This window comes from Anolis carolinensis, chromosome 4, assembly GCF_035594765.1.
Source record: "Anolis carolinensis isolate JA03-04 chromosome 4, rAnoCar3.1.pri, whole genome shotgun sequence".
NCBI lineage: Eukaryota > Metazoa > Chordata > Lepidosauria > Squamata > Dactyloidae > Anolis > Anolis carolinensis.
Window position 1 is genome coordinate 250,406,363 of NC_085844.1, and position 16,484 is coordinate 250,422,846.

The 16,484-nt window shown below is 49.6% G+C and overlaps 1 protein-coding gene across 1 annotated transcript in view; it reads right to left on the bottom strand.

Annotated features, from left to right (window-relative positions):
* Positions 1-14,627, bottom strand: part of LOC134298715 (nucleolar protein 4-like) — a 155,241-nt gene extending 140,614 nt beyond the window's left edge. Inside the window, exon 1 of the mRNA XM_062979786.1 lies at positions 14,427-14,627. Coding sequence (XP_062835856.1) covers positions 14,427-14,627 — 201 coding nt within the window. The remainder of the gene's footprint in view (positions 1-14,426) is intronic.
* Between the last annotated feature and the right edge of the window lie 1,857 nt (positions 14,628-16,484).

The following is a 16,484-nucleotide window of genomic DNA, read 5'->3' on the forward strand; positions in this document are numbered from 1 at the left end:
AATATGATTTTCCTGCTTTTTGGCAGAATGGGGTTGGACTGGATGGCCCACGAGGTCTCTTCCAACTCTAGGATTCTACGATTCCTAGCCTTCCAAGCAAACAGTTTTGGATTTTGGAAACCCGGACCAGGGATGCTCAATATGTTATACAGATTCTGGAGAGATGGCCCACCAGGTATCTCCCAATTCTAGGATTCTAGGATGCTTTGGAAACCCGGAATTTGCAGTTTGGTAAATTATAAATCAGCCCTTTTTGGCAGATAAGATGAAAGACCTCGTCGAATTGCAACTACAGTAGTCTCACTTATCCAAGCCTCGCTTATCCAAGTTTCTGGATTATCCAAGCCATTTTTGTAGTCAATGTTTTCAATACATCGTGATATTTTGGTGCTAAATTCGTAAATACAGTAATTACAACATAACATTACTGCATATTGAACTACTTTTTCTGTCAAATTTGTTGTCTAACATGATGTTTTGGTGCTTAATTTGTAAAATCATAACCTAATTTGATGTTTAATAGGCTTTTCCTTAATCCCTCCTTAATTATCCAAGATATTAGCTTATCCAAGCTTCTGCCGGCCCGTTTAGCTTGGATAAGTGAGACTCTACTGTACCACTATTCTCTTCCAAATCTATGATTCTATTATTCTTTTCTCCAAGCTAAACATCCCTAGCTACCTTAGATGCTCCACAAAAAAATGAAATGCAAAGATACAGGATGAGTGACACCTGGCTCGAAAACAGTCCATGTGAGAAAGATCTTGGAGTGTTCGTGGACAACAAGTGGAAGATAAGCCAACAGTGTGATGCAGCAGCTGAAAAAGCCAATGGGATTTTGGGCTTTATCTAAAGAGTCTAGTGTCTCAATGGAGGGAAATCATGGCACCTCCCTATCCTGCTTTGGTGAGACCTCTTTACCTGGATTAACACTCTGTCCAATTCTGGGCAGCACAGTTCAAAAGAGATACTGACTCTAAGCTGGAAGGTGTCCAAAAGAAGACGGCAACTAAAAGGATCAAAGGTTTGGAGACCATGAATCCTTATCAGGAACGTCTTAAAGAAATGAGTCTGTTTAGCTGGCAGAAGAGAAGATTGAGAGGAGACATGGGAGCTATGGATAAATATGGGAAAGGGTGTCATAAGGAAGAGGGAGTAGATTGTTTTCTGCTGCCCTGGAGACTAGGACTCAATGGAGCCATGGGTTCAAATTCAGGAGAGGAGATTCCACCTGAACATTAGGAAGAACTTCCTGACCATATGAACTGTTCAACAGTGGAACCCTCTGCCTCGGAGTGTGATAGAAACTCCTTCCTTGGAGACTTTGAAACAGAGGCTGGATGGCCATCTGTTAGGATTGCTTGGATTGTGCTTTTCCTGCATGGCAGGGGGTTGGACTAGATGGCCCATGTGGTCTCTTCCAACTCTCATGATTCTGTGATTCATAGGGTTTGGCTTCCAGACCTTTGGCAATTCTGATCACCTTCCAACTTGTCCATATACAGTAGAGTCTCACTTATCCAACATAAACGGGCCGGCAGAATGTTGGATAAGCGAATATGTTGGATAATAAGGATGGATTAAGGAAAAGCCTATTAAACATCAAATTAGGTTATGATTTTACAAATTAAGCACCAAAACATCATGTTATACAACAAATTTGACAGAAAAAGTAGTTCAATACACAGTAATGTTATGTTGTAATTACTGTATTTACGAATTTAGCACCAAAATATCACAATATATTGTAAACATTGACTACAAAAATGCATCGGATAATCCAGAACGTTGGATAAGCAAGTGTTGGATAAGTGAGACTCTCCTGTATTGAAAACATTGACTACAATAATGTGTTGGATAATCCAGAACGTTGGATAAGCGAGACTCTACTGTACTTCTTGAATTGTAGACAAATTCAAATTAAGGTCTGACCAAAGCAGAATAGAAAGGGACTATGACTCCCTTTGGGGATGTTGTACGTCTTTCGGGATGTGTGGCCATGTTCCAGAAATATTCTCTCCTGATGTTTCATCCACATCTATGGCAGGAGAGAATACTTCTGGAACATGGCCACACAGCCCGAAAGACATACAACAACCCTGTGATCCCAGCCATGAAGCCTTCAACAACTTATGACTTCCTTTGATCAGGATATTAGATACCTACTGACGCAGCCCTAGCATCGCATTGGCCTTTCTAGCTGCTGCACCACACTGTTGGCCCCTGCTGGAATTCGTAGTTTTGGCTCCTTCCTCCCCTGCTGAGCTTCACCTTGACAACCTCTCCTTGCATCTTGCAGAGCATCTCCCCTCCACTCCTCTGCCCACACAAGCTGCCTTTGCAAAAACAAGGCTCCCATCCCCGCACCAAGAAAGAGAAGCACCCAGGGGGCGCTGGGCCTGGAGGCCAGGCTGTCCCAGAGCAAGGCCACCGAGTGGGGAGTGGGGGTGGGTGGAGGGGCCGAAGGCGGAGAGCCAGGAGGAGAGGCTGATGGCGGGGAGGGATGCCATGGCAACCACCTCCTGCGCACCACCACCACCACCAAGGTACCATTTGTGCTGCTAATTGGCAGGGCTAATTGTCCCGCTTAGCCGAGGACCTCCTCCTCCGCAGCGGGTTGCCCTCCTGGAAGCAGGAAAATACATTGAAAAGGGCAAGGAGGAACCGTGCCAAGGAGGGACAGCATGGGGCACCCCAAAGGCAACAGGTGTGGCCGGCGGAGCCAAGAAAGGCTAGGCGAGTGTGTCCGGACAGCACGGGATGCATCTACACTGAAGAATGAATGCAGTTTGGTACCACTGAAGGGTGCATCTACACTAAAGAATTGATGCAGTTTGGTGCCACTAAGGGTGCATCTACACTAAAGAATTGATGCAATTTGATCCCTTTTTAGGGTGCATCTACACTGAAAAATTGATGCAGTTTGGCACCACTGAAGGGTGCATCTACACTGAAGAATTAATGAACTTCGGTTACATCTAGAATTAATGCAGTCTCGTACCACTAACAGTCCATCCACACTGAGGAATTAATGCAGTCTCGTACCACTAAAGGTGCATTTATACTGTAGAATTAATGTGGTTTGGTACCACTAACAGTGCATCCACACTGAAGAATCAATGCAGTTTGATACCACTAAGGGTGCATCTATGCTGGGAAATTAATGCAGTTTGGTACCACTAAGGGTGCATCTACACTGAAGAATTAATGCAGTTTGGTACCACTAAGGGTGCATCTGCACTGAAGAATTAATGCACTTCGGTTACATCTAGAATTAATGCAGACTAATACCACTAACAGTGCATCCACACTGAGGAATCAATGCAGTTTGGTATCACTAAGAGTGCATCTACACTGAAGAATTAATGCAGTTTGGTACCACTAAGGGTGCATCTGCACTGAAGAATTAATGCACTTCGGTTACATCTAGAATTAATGCAGACTAATACCACTAACAGTGCATCCACACTGAGGAATCAATGCAGTTTGGTATCACTAAGAGTGCATCTACACTGAAGAATTAATGCAGTTTGGTACCACTAAGAGTGCATCTACACTGAAGAATTAATGCAGTTTGGTGCCACTAAGAGTGCATCTACACTGAAGAATTAATGCAGTTTGGTGCCACTAAGGGTGCATCTACACTGAAGAATTGATGCAGTTTGGTGCCACTAAAAGTGCATCTACAACTAAAGAATCAATGCAGTTTGGTGCCAGTAAGGGTGCATCTATATTGTAGAATTAACACACTTCGGCACTGTGAAGGTTACATCTAGAATAAATGCAGTCTGGTACCACTAACAGTGCATCCGCACTGAGGAATTCATGCAGTTTGGTACCACTAAAATGCATCTACACTGAAGAATAGATGCAGTTTGGTACCACTTAAGGGTGCATCTACACTGAAGAATTAATGCACTTTCGTGCCACTAAGGGTGCATCTATGCTGAGAAATTAATACAGTTGATACCACTAACGGTGCATCTACACTGAAGAATTAATGCAGTTTGGTACCACTAAAGGTGCATTTATACTGTAGAATTAAAACAATGTAGAATTAAAGCTCAAAGCAATGGATTTATAGAAATTGTAGTTTGAGAAATCACCACCAGTACTATTTGGCAGAGGAGGCTAAATACCTTGTCAAACTACAATCTCCAGGATTGAATGGCACTGAGCCATGGCAGTGAAAGCAGTGCCAAACTGCATCCATTCCACAGTGTAGATGCATCCTCAGGCAAAGTATGAACCTCCAGTTGGGATTGCCATGCCCATTAACCCTGGTTAAAACAATTCACATCAAGGTCATTTTAAAAATTTAAAATCTTTACGTCCCACCTTATATTCAGGGATGTCATCATGGCAACAAATTAAAATATTGGTGATATATAAATGAAATAAACAAAACAGGTATCCTGATTCCACTTTGAGGGAATAGAAGGGCAAACCCCAAAGGAGAGAAGGCATCCTTTACATAAGAAAAGCAAACACAGTGTTTTGAGGGTTGGATCGACTCTGTGAAGGTTCGGATTCTACTCTTGTCATGGAAACACAATGAGTGACCTTGGGTGAGTCACTCTCTCTCAACCTCAAGAGCGAAGCTTGCCAAGGAAGCCCCTTGATAAGATTTGCAAGACCTTCTTATTTTTGGAGAGATCCATAAGCCAGCATGGGGCAACTTTGGAGAGCAGGATTCGGATCTCTACTCAGCTTTGAAAGTCACCAGGTTACTTTACATAAGTCTCACTCTCTCAGCCTCAGGAGCAAACAAAAGCAAACCTGCCTTTCGAACAAACCTTCCCAAGAAAACCACTGATAATGTTCGAAGATTTGGAGATGTCTCCAAGGCACACAACATGGAAGCAACAACAGCAAAACAAATACAGTAGAGTCTCACTTATCCAAGCCTCGCTTATCCAAGTTTCTGGATTATCCAAGCCATTTTTGTAGCCAATGTTTTCAATACATCGTGATATTTTGGTACTAAATTCGTAAATACAGTAATTACAACATAACATTACAGCGTATTGAACTGCTTTTTTTGTAAAATGTGTTGTATGACATGATGCTTTGGTGCTTAATTTGTAAAATCATAACGTAATTTGATGTTTAATAGGCTTTTCTTTCATCCCTCCTTATTATCCAAGATATTCGCTTATCCAAGCTTCTGCCGGGCCCGTTTAGCATGGATAAGTGAGACTCTACTATACCGAAAAAACTGGTCAGGCGGGTTCCGGAGCATGTGCAGATGGCAACGCAAGGAAGGTGAAAAGAGACAGCTTGACTTTCCCACTTCTCTCTTCCTTGCCTTCGAGGAATAGTCTGGGAGGGATCTAGCACCCCAAAAAGTCCCCCAAACGCTTGTTGATTGACAAGAGCAGAGGTTTGTGTCTCCAGGTAGGTTGAGTTGGGCGTTGGGTTGGCACAAAACAGAAGCCAGCGCTGGGCCCAGGGGCACAATATACACAAATCTGCACACACTCAACCCGGTTTCCCTGGTTTCTGCCTGTCGCTGTGCAAAACGGAGACAAAACACACACACACTCTCTCTTTTTCCTGGGTGTCCCAACTGTGCAAGAGGAGGGTGGTGTGTTGGGCGGGACACAAAGGAGGGAGGCCAGGCCTCTCCGGGGACACACAGGCACACTTGTGCAGAGGTCACAACAAGGGAGGGGGGGGGGGCGGAAGGCAGGCAGGCGGATTCCCCAATTTGCAGCAGGATTTGGGAAGGACGGGCAGGCGGAATAGGCGGAAAGCCTTGCACAGGGCTGGCTGCACACCACGCCTTCCTCCACCTTCCTCCCAAACCCAACGCAGGCGGGCACCTTAGAATTAGGAAAGAGAAAGGCACAAAGGCAGGACGGAGGCACAAAGGCAGCAGGCAGGGCGGGCAGCGGGCAGCAACTCTTGGAAACGGGGAAAAGAGGAAAAGGAGGAAAAGGAGGACTCGGCTTCCCTCCCCCTTCCCTGGGAGCCAGATGGGAGGAGGCCGTCCATGCCTTTGGTCCCAGCCGTGGGACACAGATGGGATGGCATCATGGCCGCAAAGCCCCCTCTGCTCTGCTTAGCAGCCTTGTCAGTGCCCTTCTTGCGTGGCAGCAGCAAGGCAAGGATTGTGTGTGAGAGAGAGAGGGCATGGTTATGAACAAGGATACACCCCTCTCCTTTTATCCTTGGAGATGGGAAAGGCTTCCACTTTTCGGAGAGCCCGATTTCCTCTCTCTAGAACCCAAATTGCCACGATGACTTCTTCTTAGAGAGAGAAACCTTGCCATACCCTTTCTTCTTAAGGAGAGAAGCCTTGCCATACCCTTTGAGCAATAAATAAGTATAGATACCCCTCTCCTTTTATCCTTGGAGATGGGAAAGGCTTTCACTTTTCGGAGAGCCCGATTTCCTCTCTCTGGAACCCAAATTGCCACGATGACTTCTTCTTAGAGAGAGAAACCTTGCCATACCCTTTCTTCTTAAGGAGAGAAGCCTTGCCATACCCTTTGAGCAATAAATAAGTATAGATGCCCCTCTCCTTTTATCCTTGGAGATGGGAAAGGCTTTCACTTTTCAGAGAGCCCATTTCTCTCTCTTTGGAACCCAATTTGCAACGATGACTTGGGACACAGAGGGGAGTATGGCATCATGGCTGCAAAGGTTAGGATGCCTTGCTCTCCTCTTGTCCTTGGGGAAGGGAAAGACTTCCACTTTTCGGAGAGCCCGATTTACCCTCTTTGAAACCCAAATTGCCACGATGACTTGGGACACAGATGGGATGGATGGCATCATGGTTGCAAAGCATGGCAAGAGACAGGGACAGGGGGCACGCTATGAATAAATACAGACCCTACCCCTCTTCTGTCCGTCATTCCTGGGGAGAAGAGAGGCTGACACTTTTCTCTCTCCGTGAGAACCCTCTTTGGAACCCAATTTGCCACAATGACTTGGGACACAGATGGGAGGATGGCATCATGGCTGCAAAGCTTAGGATGCCTTGCTCTCCTCTTGTCCTTGGGGAGGGGAAAGGCTTCCACTTTTCGGAGAGCCCATTTTTCTCTCTTTGGAACCCAATTTGCCACGATGACTTGGGACACAGATGGGATGGATGGTTGCAAAGCATGGCAAGAGACAGGGACAGGGGGCACGCTATGAATAAATACAGACCCTACCCTTCTTCTGTCTCTCATTCCTGGGAGAAGAGAGGCTGACACTTTTCTCTCTCCACAAGAACCCTGTTTGATTTCCTTCAATCCCAATCTGCCCTGGGCCGCACAGATGGGACAACATCAGGGATCAGGGGTGGAAAGCCTTCTTCTTAGAGACAGAAACCTTGCCATACCCTTTCTTCCTAAGGAGAGAAACCTTGCCATACCCTTTGAGCAATAAATAAGTACAGATACCCCTCTCCTTTTATCCTTGGAGATGGGAAAGGCTTTCACTTTTCGGAGACCCCATTTCTCTCTCTTTGGAACCCAATTTGCCACGATGACTTGGGACACAGATGGGATGGGTGGCATCATGGCTGCAAAGCTTAGGATGCCCTCTTTGCAAGGCACAGGTATGAATAAATGCTATGAATAAATACAGAGCCCCATTCCTGTCTTTCATTCCTGGGGAGAAGAGGCTGACACTTTTCTCTCTCCGTGAGAACCCTGTTTGATTTCCTTCGATCCCAATCTGCCCTGGGCCACACAGATGGGACAACATCAGGGATCAGGGGTGGAAAGCCTTTTTCTTGGAGAGAGAAACCTTACCATACCCGTTCTTCTTAAGGAGTAAAAACCTTGCAATACCCTTTCTTCCTAAAGAAAGAAACCTTGCCATACCCTTTGAGCAATAAATAAGTCTAGATGCCCCTCTCCTTTTATTCCTGGGGAGGAGAATAAAGAGGAGTCCACTTGTCTTCCTCTTTCGGAGAAGAGGGCTCCACTTGTCTTTCTCTCCCCACCCAGGAACCCTATGAGGAGGGCATGCAAACCTGGGCAGAGAAAAAGAGTGGGTGGGCTCTGGGCACACAGAGTCAGCAACCTATCCTATCCAAAGCCCCTTTCCCCCCCACTCTTTTCTCTTTCTCCCCCTGACATTTCTATTTTCCGAGGCCGGGCCCCCTTTGGAACAATCGGCAGCCCAATCTCCTGTGGGCAGATGGCGCAAAAGGACGGGGGAGTGGGTGGGTGGGTGGGAGGTGGGCGAGAAGGAGGCGAAGGGAGGGAGGGAGGGGAAGGAGAGAGCAGCGGCGGCACCCCCTCCCCTCTTTCCTCCCGGCATGCCAAACCCCACCCTGGCACCGCCAGCTTGAGAGAGACAGACAGAGAGAGAGATGGAGAGGAGGAGGAGAAAGAGAGGGAAGCTTTGGAGAGGAAGGAAATGCCCTTTTGGGGAAAAGGGGTTGCCAAAGCGGGCCCATAGGAAACTTGACGTGGTTGGGAAGGGGGGGATAGGATAGGTTGCTAAGGTGGGGGACACAAGGGGACGGCAGGTTGCAGGGTTCCCCAAAAGGCTGAGGAGTCGGGGACCCCTTTCGCCTCCTTCTCTTTGCCAAGCAGGAGGAGGAAAAGGCAGCTAAGGAGCATCCTCTGGTGCAGGCATGGGCCAACTTGGTCCCTCCCTCCAGGTGTTTTGGACTGCAACTCCCAGCAATCCTAACAGCCTCAGGCCCTTTCCTTTTCCTTTTCCTTTCCCTTATCCCTGATGTGGTCCCATCTGTGTGGCCCAGGGCAGATTGGGTTTGAAGGAAATCAAACAGGGTTCTCATGGAGAGAGAAAAGTGTCAGCCTCTCTTCTCCCCAGGAATGACAGACACGAGGGTGGTCTGTATTTATTCATAGCATGCCCCCTGCCCCTGTCTCTTGCCATGCAAAGAGGGCATTCTAAGCTTTGCAGCCATGATGACATCCATCCCATCTGTATCCCAAGTCATCGTGGCAAATTGGGTTCCAAAGAGAGAGAAATTGGTTCTCTGAAAAGTGAAAGCCTTTTCCATCTCCAAGGATAAAAGGAGAGGGGCATCTATACTTATTTATTGCTCAAAGGGTATGGCAAGGTTTCTCTCCTTAAGAAGAAAGGGTATGGCAAGGTTTCTCTCTCTCCAAGAAGAAGGCTTTCCACCCCTGATCCCTGATGTTGTCCCATCTGTGTGGCCCACGGCAGATAGGGTTCGAAGGAAATCAAACAGGGTTCTCATGGAGAGAGAAAAGTGCCAGCCTCTCTTCTCCCCAGGAATGAGAGACAGAAGAAGGGTAGGGTCTGTATTTATTCATAGCATGACCCCTGTCCCTGTCTCTTGCCATGCTTTGCAGCCATGATGCCACCCATCCCATCTGTGTCCCAAGTCATTGTGGCAAATTGGGTTCCAAAGAGAGAGAAATGGGCTCTCCGAAAAGAAGCCTTTCCCATCTCCAAGGATAAAAGGAGAGGGGCATCTATACTTATTTATTGCTCAAAGGGTACAGCAAGGTTTCTCTCCTTAAGAAGAAAGGGTATGGCAAGGTTTCTCTCCTTAAGAAAGGAAAGGGCCTGAGCCTGTTAGGACTGATGGGAATTACAGTCCAAAACACCTGGACTGCCCAAGTTGGCCAATACCTGTTCCAATGCCTGGCGGAAGTGGGACTGGACAGGTAGGTGGAGGTGGGAGTAATGCAAGGTGATGGGGCACACACAGGTCCCTCCCTCGCCCAAAAGGGGAGGGGGTTCAAAATGGGGACGGAGGGCAAACCAAAGGTCAGGCAGGGTTTGGAGAGGGCGGTGGCTTTCCCATTCTCGCTGACCCATCTCCCCACAAAAATTACCTTCTGGAGAAGAAAATAATTTTGTAAATAATCCCATGCTCATGTTTGTGACTAGTTTTATGATCGGGATGCTGTGCGTTTCCCCAAGTTGTCTGGCCATGTCTCCAGAAGCATTCTCTCCTGACGTTTCGCCCACATCTACGGCAGGCATCCTCAGAGGTTGTGAGGTCTGTTGGAAACGAGGCAAGAGGGGTTTATATATCTGTGGAATGATGTCCACAGGATGGGAGAAATAATTTTTTTTTTTCGTTTGGGGCAAGTGTTGAAAAAATGGCTATCTTGATTCACATTGAATGGCCTTGCAGCCTCAAGGTCTGGCTGCATTCTGCCTGGGGGGGATCCTTTGTTCCTGCCTGAGAATCCCAGGTAGTATGCAGTCAGTTTCTGAATCTGCAAGGGCAGCTAACACCTCCCAACAAAGGATTCCCCCAGGCAGGAAGCAGCCAGGCTTTGAAGCTGCAAGGCCATTCAGTGCTAATCAAGGTGGGCAATGACAACATTGACACTTGCTTCCAACACACAAGAGTTCTTTCTCCCACCCTGGAAATATTACAGATATATAAATCCCACTTGCCTAGTTTCCAACACCTCACAACCTCTGAGGATGCCTGCCATAGATGTGGGCGAAACGTCAGGAGAAAATGCTTCTGGAACATGGTCATACAGCCCAGAAAGCTCACTGGCCCTTGACATAGTACACAGATATACAAACCCCACTTGCCTAGTTTCCAACACCTCACAACCGCTGAGGATGCTTGCCATAGATGTGGGCAAAACGTCAGGAGAAAATGCTTCTGAAACATGGCCATACAGCCCAGAAAGCTCACTGGTACTTGACATATTCCACAGATATACAAACCCCACTTGCCTAGTTTCCAACACCTCACAACTTCTGAGGATGCTTGCCATAGATGTGGGCAAAACGTCAGGAGAGAATGCTTCTGAAACATGGCCATACAGCCCAGAAAGCTCACTGGTCCTTGACATATTCCACAGATATATAAACCCCACTTGCCTAGTTTCCAACACCTCACAACCTCTGAGGATGCCTGCCATAGATGTGGGCGAAACGTCAGGAGAGAATGCTTCTGGAACATGGCCAGACAGAAAACTCACAGCAACCCAGTGATTCCAGGCATGAAAGCCTTCGACAACACAGTTTCATGATTAGTTTGGGGAATATTTCCATGATTATTTTTGTGAATGGTTTCGAACAGACCTGACAACCTGTGAGGATCCCTGCCATAAAAGGTGTTAAGTCCAGTCGTGACCAACTCTGGGGGTTGGTGCTCATCTCCATTTCTAAGCCAAAGAGCCAGCGTTGTCAGCAGACACCTCCAAGGTCATGTGGCCGGCATGACTGCATGGCGCACCCTTACCTTCCTGCTGGAACAGTACCTATTGATCTACTCACATTTGCATGTTTTCGAAATGCTAGGTTGGCAGGAGCTGGGGCTAACAGCGGGTGCTCATTCCATTCCCGGGATTTGAACCTGGAACCTTTTGGTCTGCAAGTTCAGCAGCTCAGTGCTTTAACACACTGTGCCACCAGGGGCCCTGCCATAGATGTGGGCAAAACGTCAGGAGAGAATGCTTCTGGAACATGGCCATAGAGCCTGGAAAACCCACATCAACCCAGTGATTCCGGTCATGAAAGCCTTCTACAACACAGCTTCATGATTAGTTTTGGGAATATTTTCATGATTATTTTTCTGAATAGTTTCCAATATACCTCACAACCCGTGAGGATGCCTGCCATGGGTGTGTGCAAAACGTCAGGAGAGAATGCTTCTGGAACATGGCCAGACAGCCTGGAAAACTCACAGCAACCTAGTGATTCTGGGCATGAAAGCCTTTGACAACACAGTTTCATGATTAGTTTTCAGAATATTTTCATGATTATGTGAATATTTTTGTGAATATTATTTGCAAAATAGATTTTGGGAATATTGTTTTGTGAATATTATGTGCAAATATTGTTATAATTAATTTTTGTCAATATTTTGCTAATATTTTTGGTGAATCTTTTTTGTGATTATTTTTGTGAATATTTTCCATGATTCCTTTTTGGAGTGTCCCGGTGACACAATCGGCCCTCTCTATAAGAAATCCCACCCCAAACCCGAAGAGAAGGGCGGGGAGACACACCTGCTGTGCTGTCCCTTAGGAATGAGCCTTCCCAAAGATGCTTGGCAAGGAGAAGTGGGCGGGAGAGGCCGGAGAAGGCTGGAGAGGGCATCTGCTGGGAGAGATTCCCCCCAAAAGGGACCTTCAAGGAGCCTCCCATCCGGGCAGGCGGGACAGACACTATCACCAAGGCTGCAGGGCAAGCAAGAGAAGAGCAGGAGGGCTGGCTGTGTGGCTTGGAATCTCCCCCAAAGGGCTGGGTTTGGGGAGGAAGGAAAGAAGAGAGGAAAGAAGGAAGGAAGGAAGAAGGGAGGGAGGAAGGAAAGAAGGGAGGAAGAAAGGGAGGAAGGAAGGAAAGGAGGGAGGGAGGAAAGAAGGGAGGAAGGAAGGAAAGAAGGAAGGAAAGAAGGGAGGAAGGAAGAAGGGAGGGAGGAAGGAAAGAAGGGAGGAAGAAAGGGAGGAAGGAAGGAAAGAAGGGAGGAAAGGAGGGAGGAAAGGAGGGAGGAAGGAAGGAAAGAAGGGAGGAAAGAAAGGAGGAAGGAAGGAAGGAAGGAAGGAAGGGAGGAAGGGAAGAAGGAAGGAAAGAAAGGAGGAAGGGAAGAAGGAAGGAAGGGAGGAAAGAAAGGAGGAAGGAAGGAAAGAAAGAAAGGAGGAAGGAAAGAAGGAAGGAAAGAAAGGAGGAAGGGAAGAAGGAAGGAAGGGAGGAAAGAAAGGAGGAAGGAAGGAAAGAAAGAAAGGAGGAAGGAAAGAAGGAAGGAAGGGAGGAAGGGAAGAAGGAAGGAAGGAAGGGAGGAAGGGACGAAAGGAGGAAGGGAGGGAGGGAGGGAAGAAGGAAGGGAGGAAGGAGGAAAGGAAAGAAGGAAGGAAGGTTGGAAGGGAAGAAGGAAGGAAGGGAGGAAGAAGGGAGGGAGGGAGGAAAGAAGGGAGGAAGAAAGGAAAGAAGGGAGGAAAGGAAGGAGGAAGGAAAGAAGGGAGGGAGGAAAGAAGGGAGGAAAGAAGGGAGGAAAGAAGGGAGGAAGGAAGGGAGGAAGGAAGGAAGGAAGGAAGGAAAGAAGGGAGGGAGGAAAGAAGGAAGGAAAAGAAGAAGGAAGGAAAGAAGGCAGGGAGGAAAGAAGGAAGGAAGGGAGGATGGGAAGAAGGAAGGAAGTGAGAAGGAAGGAAGTGAGGAAGGAAGGAAGGAAGGAAAGAAAGGAGGAAGGAAGGAAAGAAGGAAGGAAGGGAGGAAGGGAAGAAGGAAGGAAAGAAAGGAGGAAGGAAGTGAGGAAGGAAGGAAGGAAGGAAGGAAAGAAAGGAGGAAGGAAGGAAGGAAAGAAAGGAGGAAGGAAAGAAGGAAGGGAGGAAGGGAAGAAGGAAGGAAAGAAAGGAGGAAGGAAAGAAGGCAGGGAGGAAAGAAGGAAGGAAGGGAGGATGGGAAGAAGGAAGGAAGTGAGAAGGAAGGGAGGAAGGAAGGAAGGAAGGAAGGAAGGAAAGAAAGGAGGAAGGAAGGAAGGAAAGAAAGGAGGAAGGAAAGAAGGAAGGAAGGGAGGAAGGGAAGAAGGAAGGAAGGGAGGAAGGAAGGGAGGAAGGAAGTGAGGAAGGAAGGAAGGAAGGAAGGAAAGAAAGGAGGAAGGAAGGAAAGAAAGAAAGGAGGAAGGAAAGAAGGAAGGAAGGGAGGATGGGAAGAAGGAAGGAAGTGAGAAGGAAGGGAGGAAGGGAGGAAGGAAGGAAGGAAGGAAGGAAAGAAAGGAGGAAGGAAGGAAGGAAAGAAAGGAGGAAGGAAAGAAGGAAGGAAGGGAGGAAGGGAAGAAGGAAGGAAGGGAGGAAGGAAGGGAGGAAGGAAGTGAGGAAGGAAGGAAGGAAGGAAGGAAAGAAAGGAGGAAGGAAGGAAAGAAAGAAAGGAGGAAGGAAAGAAGGAAGGAAGGGAGGAAGGGAAGAAGGAAGGAAGGAAGGGAGGAAGGGGCGAAAGGAAGAAGGGAGGGAGGAAGGAAGGAAAGAAAGGAGGAAGGAAGGAAAGAAAGGAGGAAGGAAAGAAGGAAGGAAGGGAGGAAGGGAAGAAGGAAGGAAGGGAGGAAGGAAGGGAGGAAGGAAGTGAGGAAGGAAGGAAGGAAGGAAAGAAAGGAGGAAGGAAGGAAAGAAAGAAAGGAGGAAGGAAAGAAGGAAGGAAGGGAGGAAGGGAAGAAGGAAGGAAGGGAGGGAGGAAGGGGCGAAAGGAAGAAGGGAGGGAGGAAGGAGGAAAGGAAAGAAGGAAGGAAGGTTGGAAGGGAAGAAGGAAGGAAAGGAGGAAGGGAAGGAGGAAGGGAGGGAGGCGCACGCCCCTCGGGCACATGGCCGGCGAAGAGAGGGCGAGAGACGGGGAAGGCGGGCGAAGGGCCGCGGCGCGGGATGCTGCTTACTTACCGTCCCCGCCTTGACCGGCACGTAGACCACTCCGGGGGGCGCGTCCCCGAGGCGGAACCCCTTGGAGCGCACCCAGAACTGGAACTTGCCCTTCTCTCCTCCTCCGGCGGGCCCTCCTCCTCCTCCTCCTCCTCCCTGCAGGACCTCGGCGATGCGGCGGTACTTGCTCCGGGTGACGGTCTTGGTCTTGGCCGAGTCCCCGTAGGTCCGGAGGCACCAGTCGCGGAACTGGCGGCCCAGGGCGCTCTCGCCGGGACGGGAGGGGGACGCGGGATCGGCCGAGGCGGAGGCGGAGCGGAGCAGGAGGGGCGGCGGAGGGGCGGGCGGCGGGGGAGGCTTCGGCATGGCGAGGAAGGCGCCGGGGAGCCAAGCAGCACAGGCGCCCTGTCCCGGTCCTGGTGGGTTCTTCTGGGCCTGGAAAGAGCAAAAGAGCAGAGGCGCCCTGTCCCGGTCCCGGTGGGTTCTTCTGGGCCTGGAAAGGCGGCAGGGAGGGGCCTTGGGGGGCGAAGCAAGCCCAGAGGGGCGGAGAGGCGGATCCGGAGGCGAGGACGGGGCCGGAGAGGCCGGAGAGGGCGAGGCGCAGGCGGGACAGAAAGCGGCTCCTTTGCGCCTCTGCGCCCTGGCTCTGCCTCTCCTCCTCTGCCCTCCTTCTTCTCTCTCCCCTTCGTGCTGGCTCCTCCTCGGCGTCCCTGGGGCCCAGACCCCTCCTCCGCTTCCTCCTCCTCCTCCTCCTCCTCCTCCTCCTCCTCCTCCTCCTCCTCCGTCCCACCTGTTCGCCCTCCTTCTCCGTCTCCTTCCCAACCTCCTCCTCCTCCTCCTCTTTTTCGTCCCCGTGCGTAAAAGCGCCCGGAGAGCAGAGCAGGGGAGAGGGTCTTCTTTTCCTCCTCCTCCTCCTCCGCCTCTTCTTCTCTTCCTCCTCCTGCTGCTGCTGCTGCTGCTTCTGCCGCTCCTCCAGCCGCCCCCGCCCCTCGGGAGCAGTGGGGCGGGGCTGGTCCGAGAGGAGGAGGAGGAGGAGGAGGAGGAGGAGGAAGAAGCCCAGCGGTCACTCACTCGCCTGGACGGAGGAGATTCAGGAGAGGCAGCGCCAGGAGAGAGCCGAGCAAAGGAGGAGGGGCGTGGACAAAGGAGGGGGGGGCGGCCAGGGGAGGGGGAGGCGCCAGGTGAGCCCCCGCCCCACCTGACCATAGGAAGGGAGAGAGGGAGGGGAAGGGTGTCCCTCGCCCCTTGGAGACAGCAGGCAGATTATGGGCATCTTGCTTTGGGCAGGGCAGCTCCACCAATGGTGCCCCATTCTTATGAACTTTATTCCCACCCAGCTTATCCACCCCATGCAGTCATGACCTTGGAGGGGTCTACGGACAACGCCTGCTCTTCGGCTTAGCAAGGGAGATGAGCACCCACACCCAGAGTCAGACACGACTGGACTTAATGTTGGTTTGGACAGGGAGGCTCCACCAACGGTGCCCCATTCTTATGAACTTTATTCCCACCCAGCTTATCCACCCCATGCAGTCATGACCTTGGAGGGGTCTACGGACAACGCCGGCTCTTCGGCTTAGCAAGGGAGATGAGCACCCACACCCAGAGTCAGACACGACTGGACTTAATGTTGGTTTGGACAGGGAGGCTCCACCAATGGTGCCCCATTATTATGAACTTTATTCCCACCCAGCTTATCTACCCCATGCAGTCATGGCCTAGGAGGGGTCTACGGACAACGCCGGCTCTTCGGCTTAGCAAGGGAGATGAGCACCCACACCCAGAGTCAGACACGACTGGACTTAATGTTGGTTTGGACAGGGAGGCTCCACCAACGGTGCCCCATTCTTATGAACTTTATTCCCACCCAGCTTATCTACCCCATGCAGTCATGACCTTGGAGGGGTCTACGGACAACGCCGGCTCTCCGGCTTAGCAAGGGAGATGAGCACCCACACCCAGAGTCAGACACGACTGGACTTAATGTTGGTTTGGACAGGGAGGCTCCACCAATGGTGCCCCATTCTTATGAACTTTATTCCCACCCAGCTTATCTACCCCATGCAGTCATGACCTAGGAGGTGTCTACGGACAACGCCTGCTCTTCGGCTTTTTTTTTCTTTTTTTTTTGTGTCAGGAGCAACTTGAGTCGCTTCTGGAATGAGAGAATTGGCCTTCTGCAAGGACTTTGCCCAGGGGACGCCCGGATGTGTTGATGTTTTT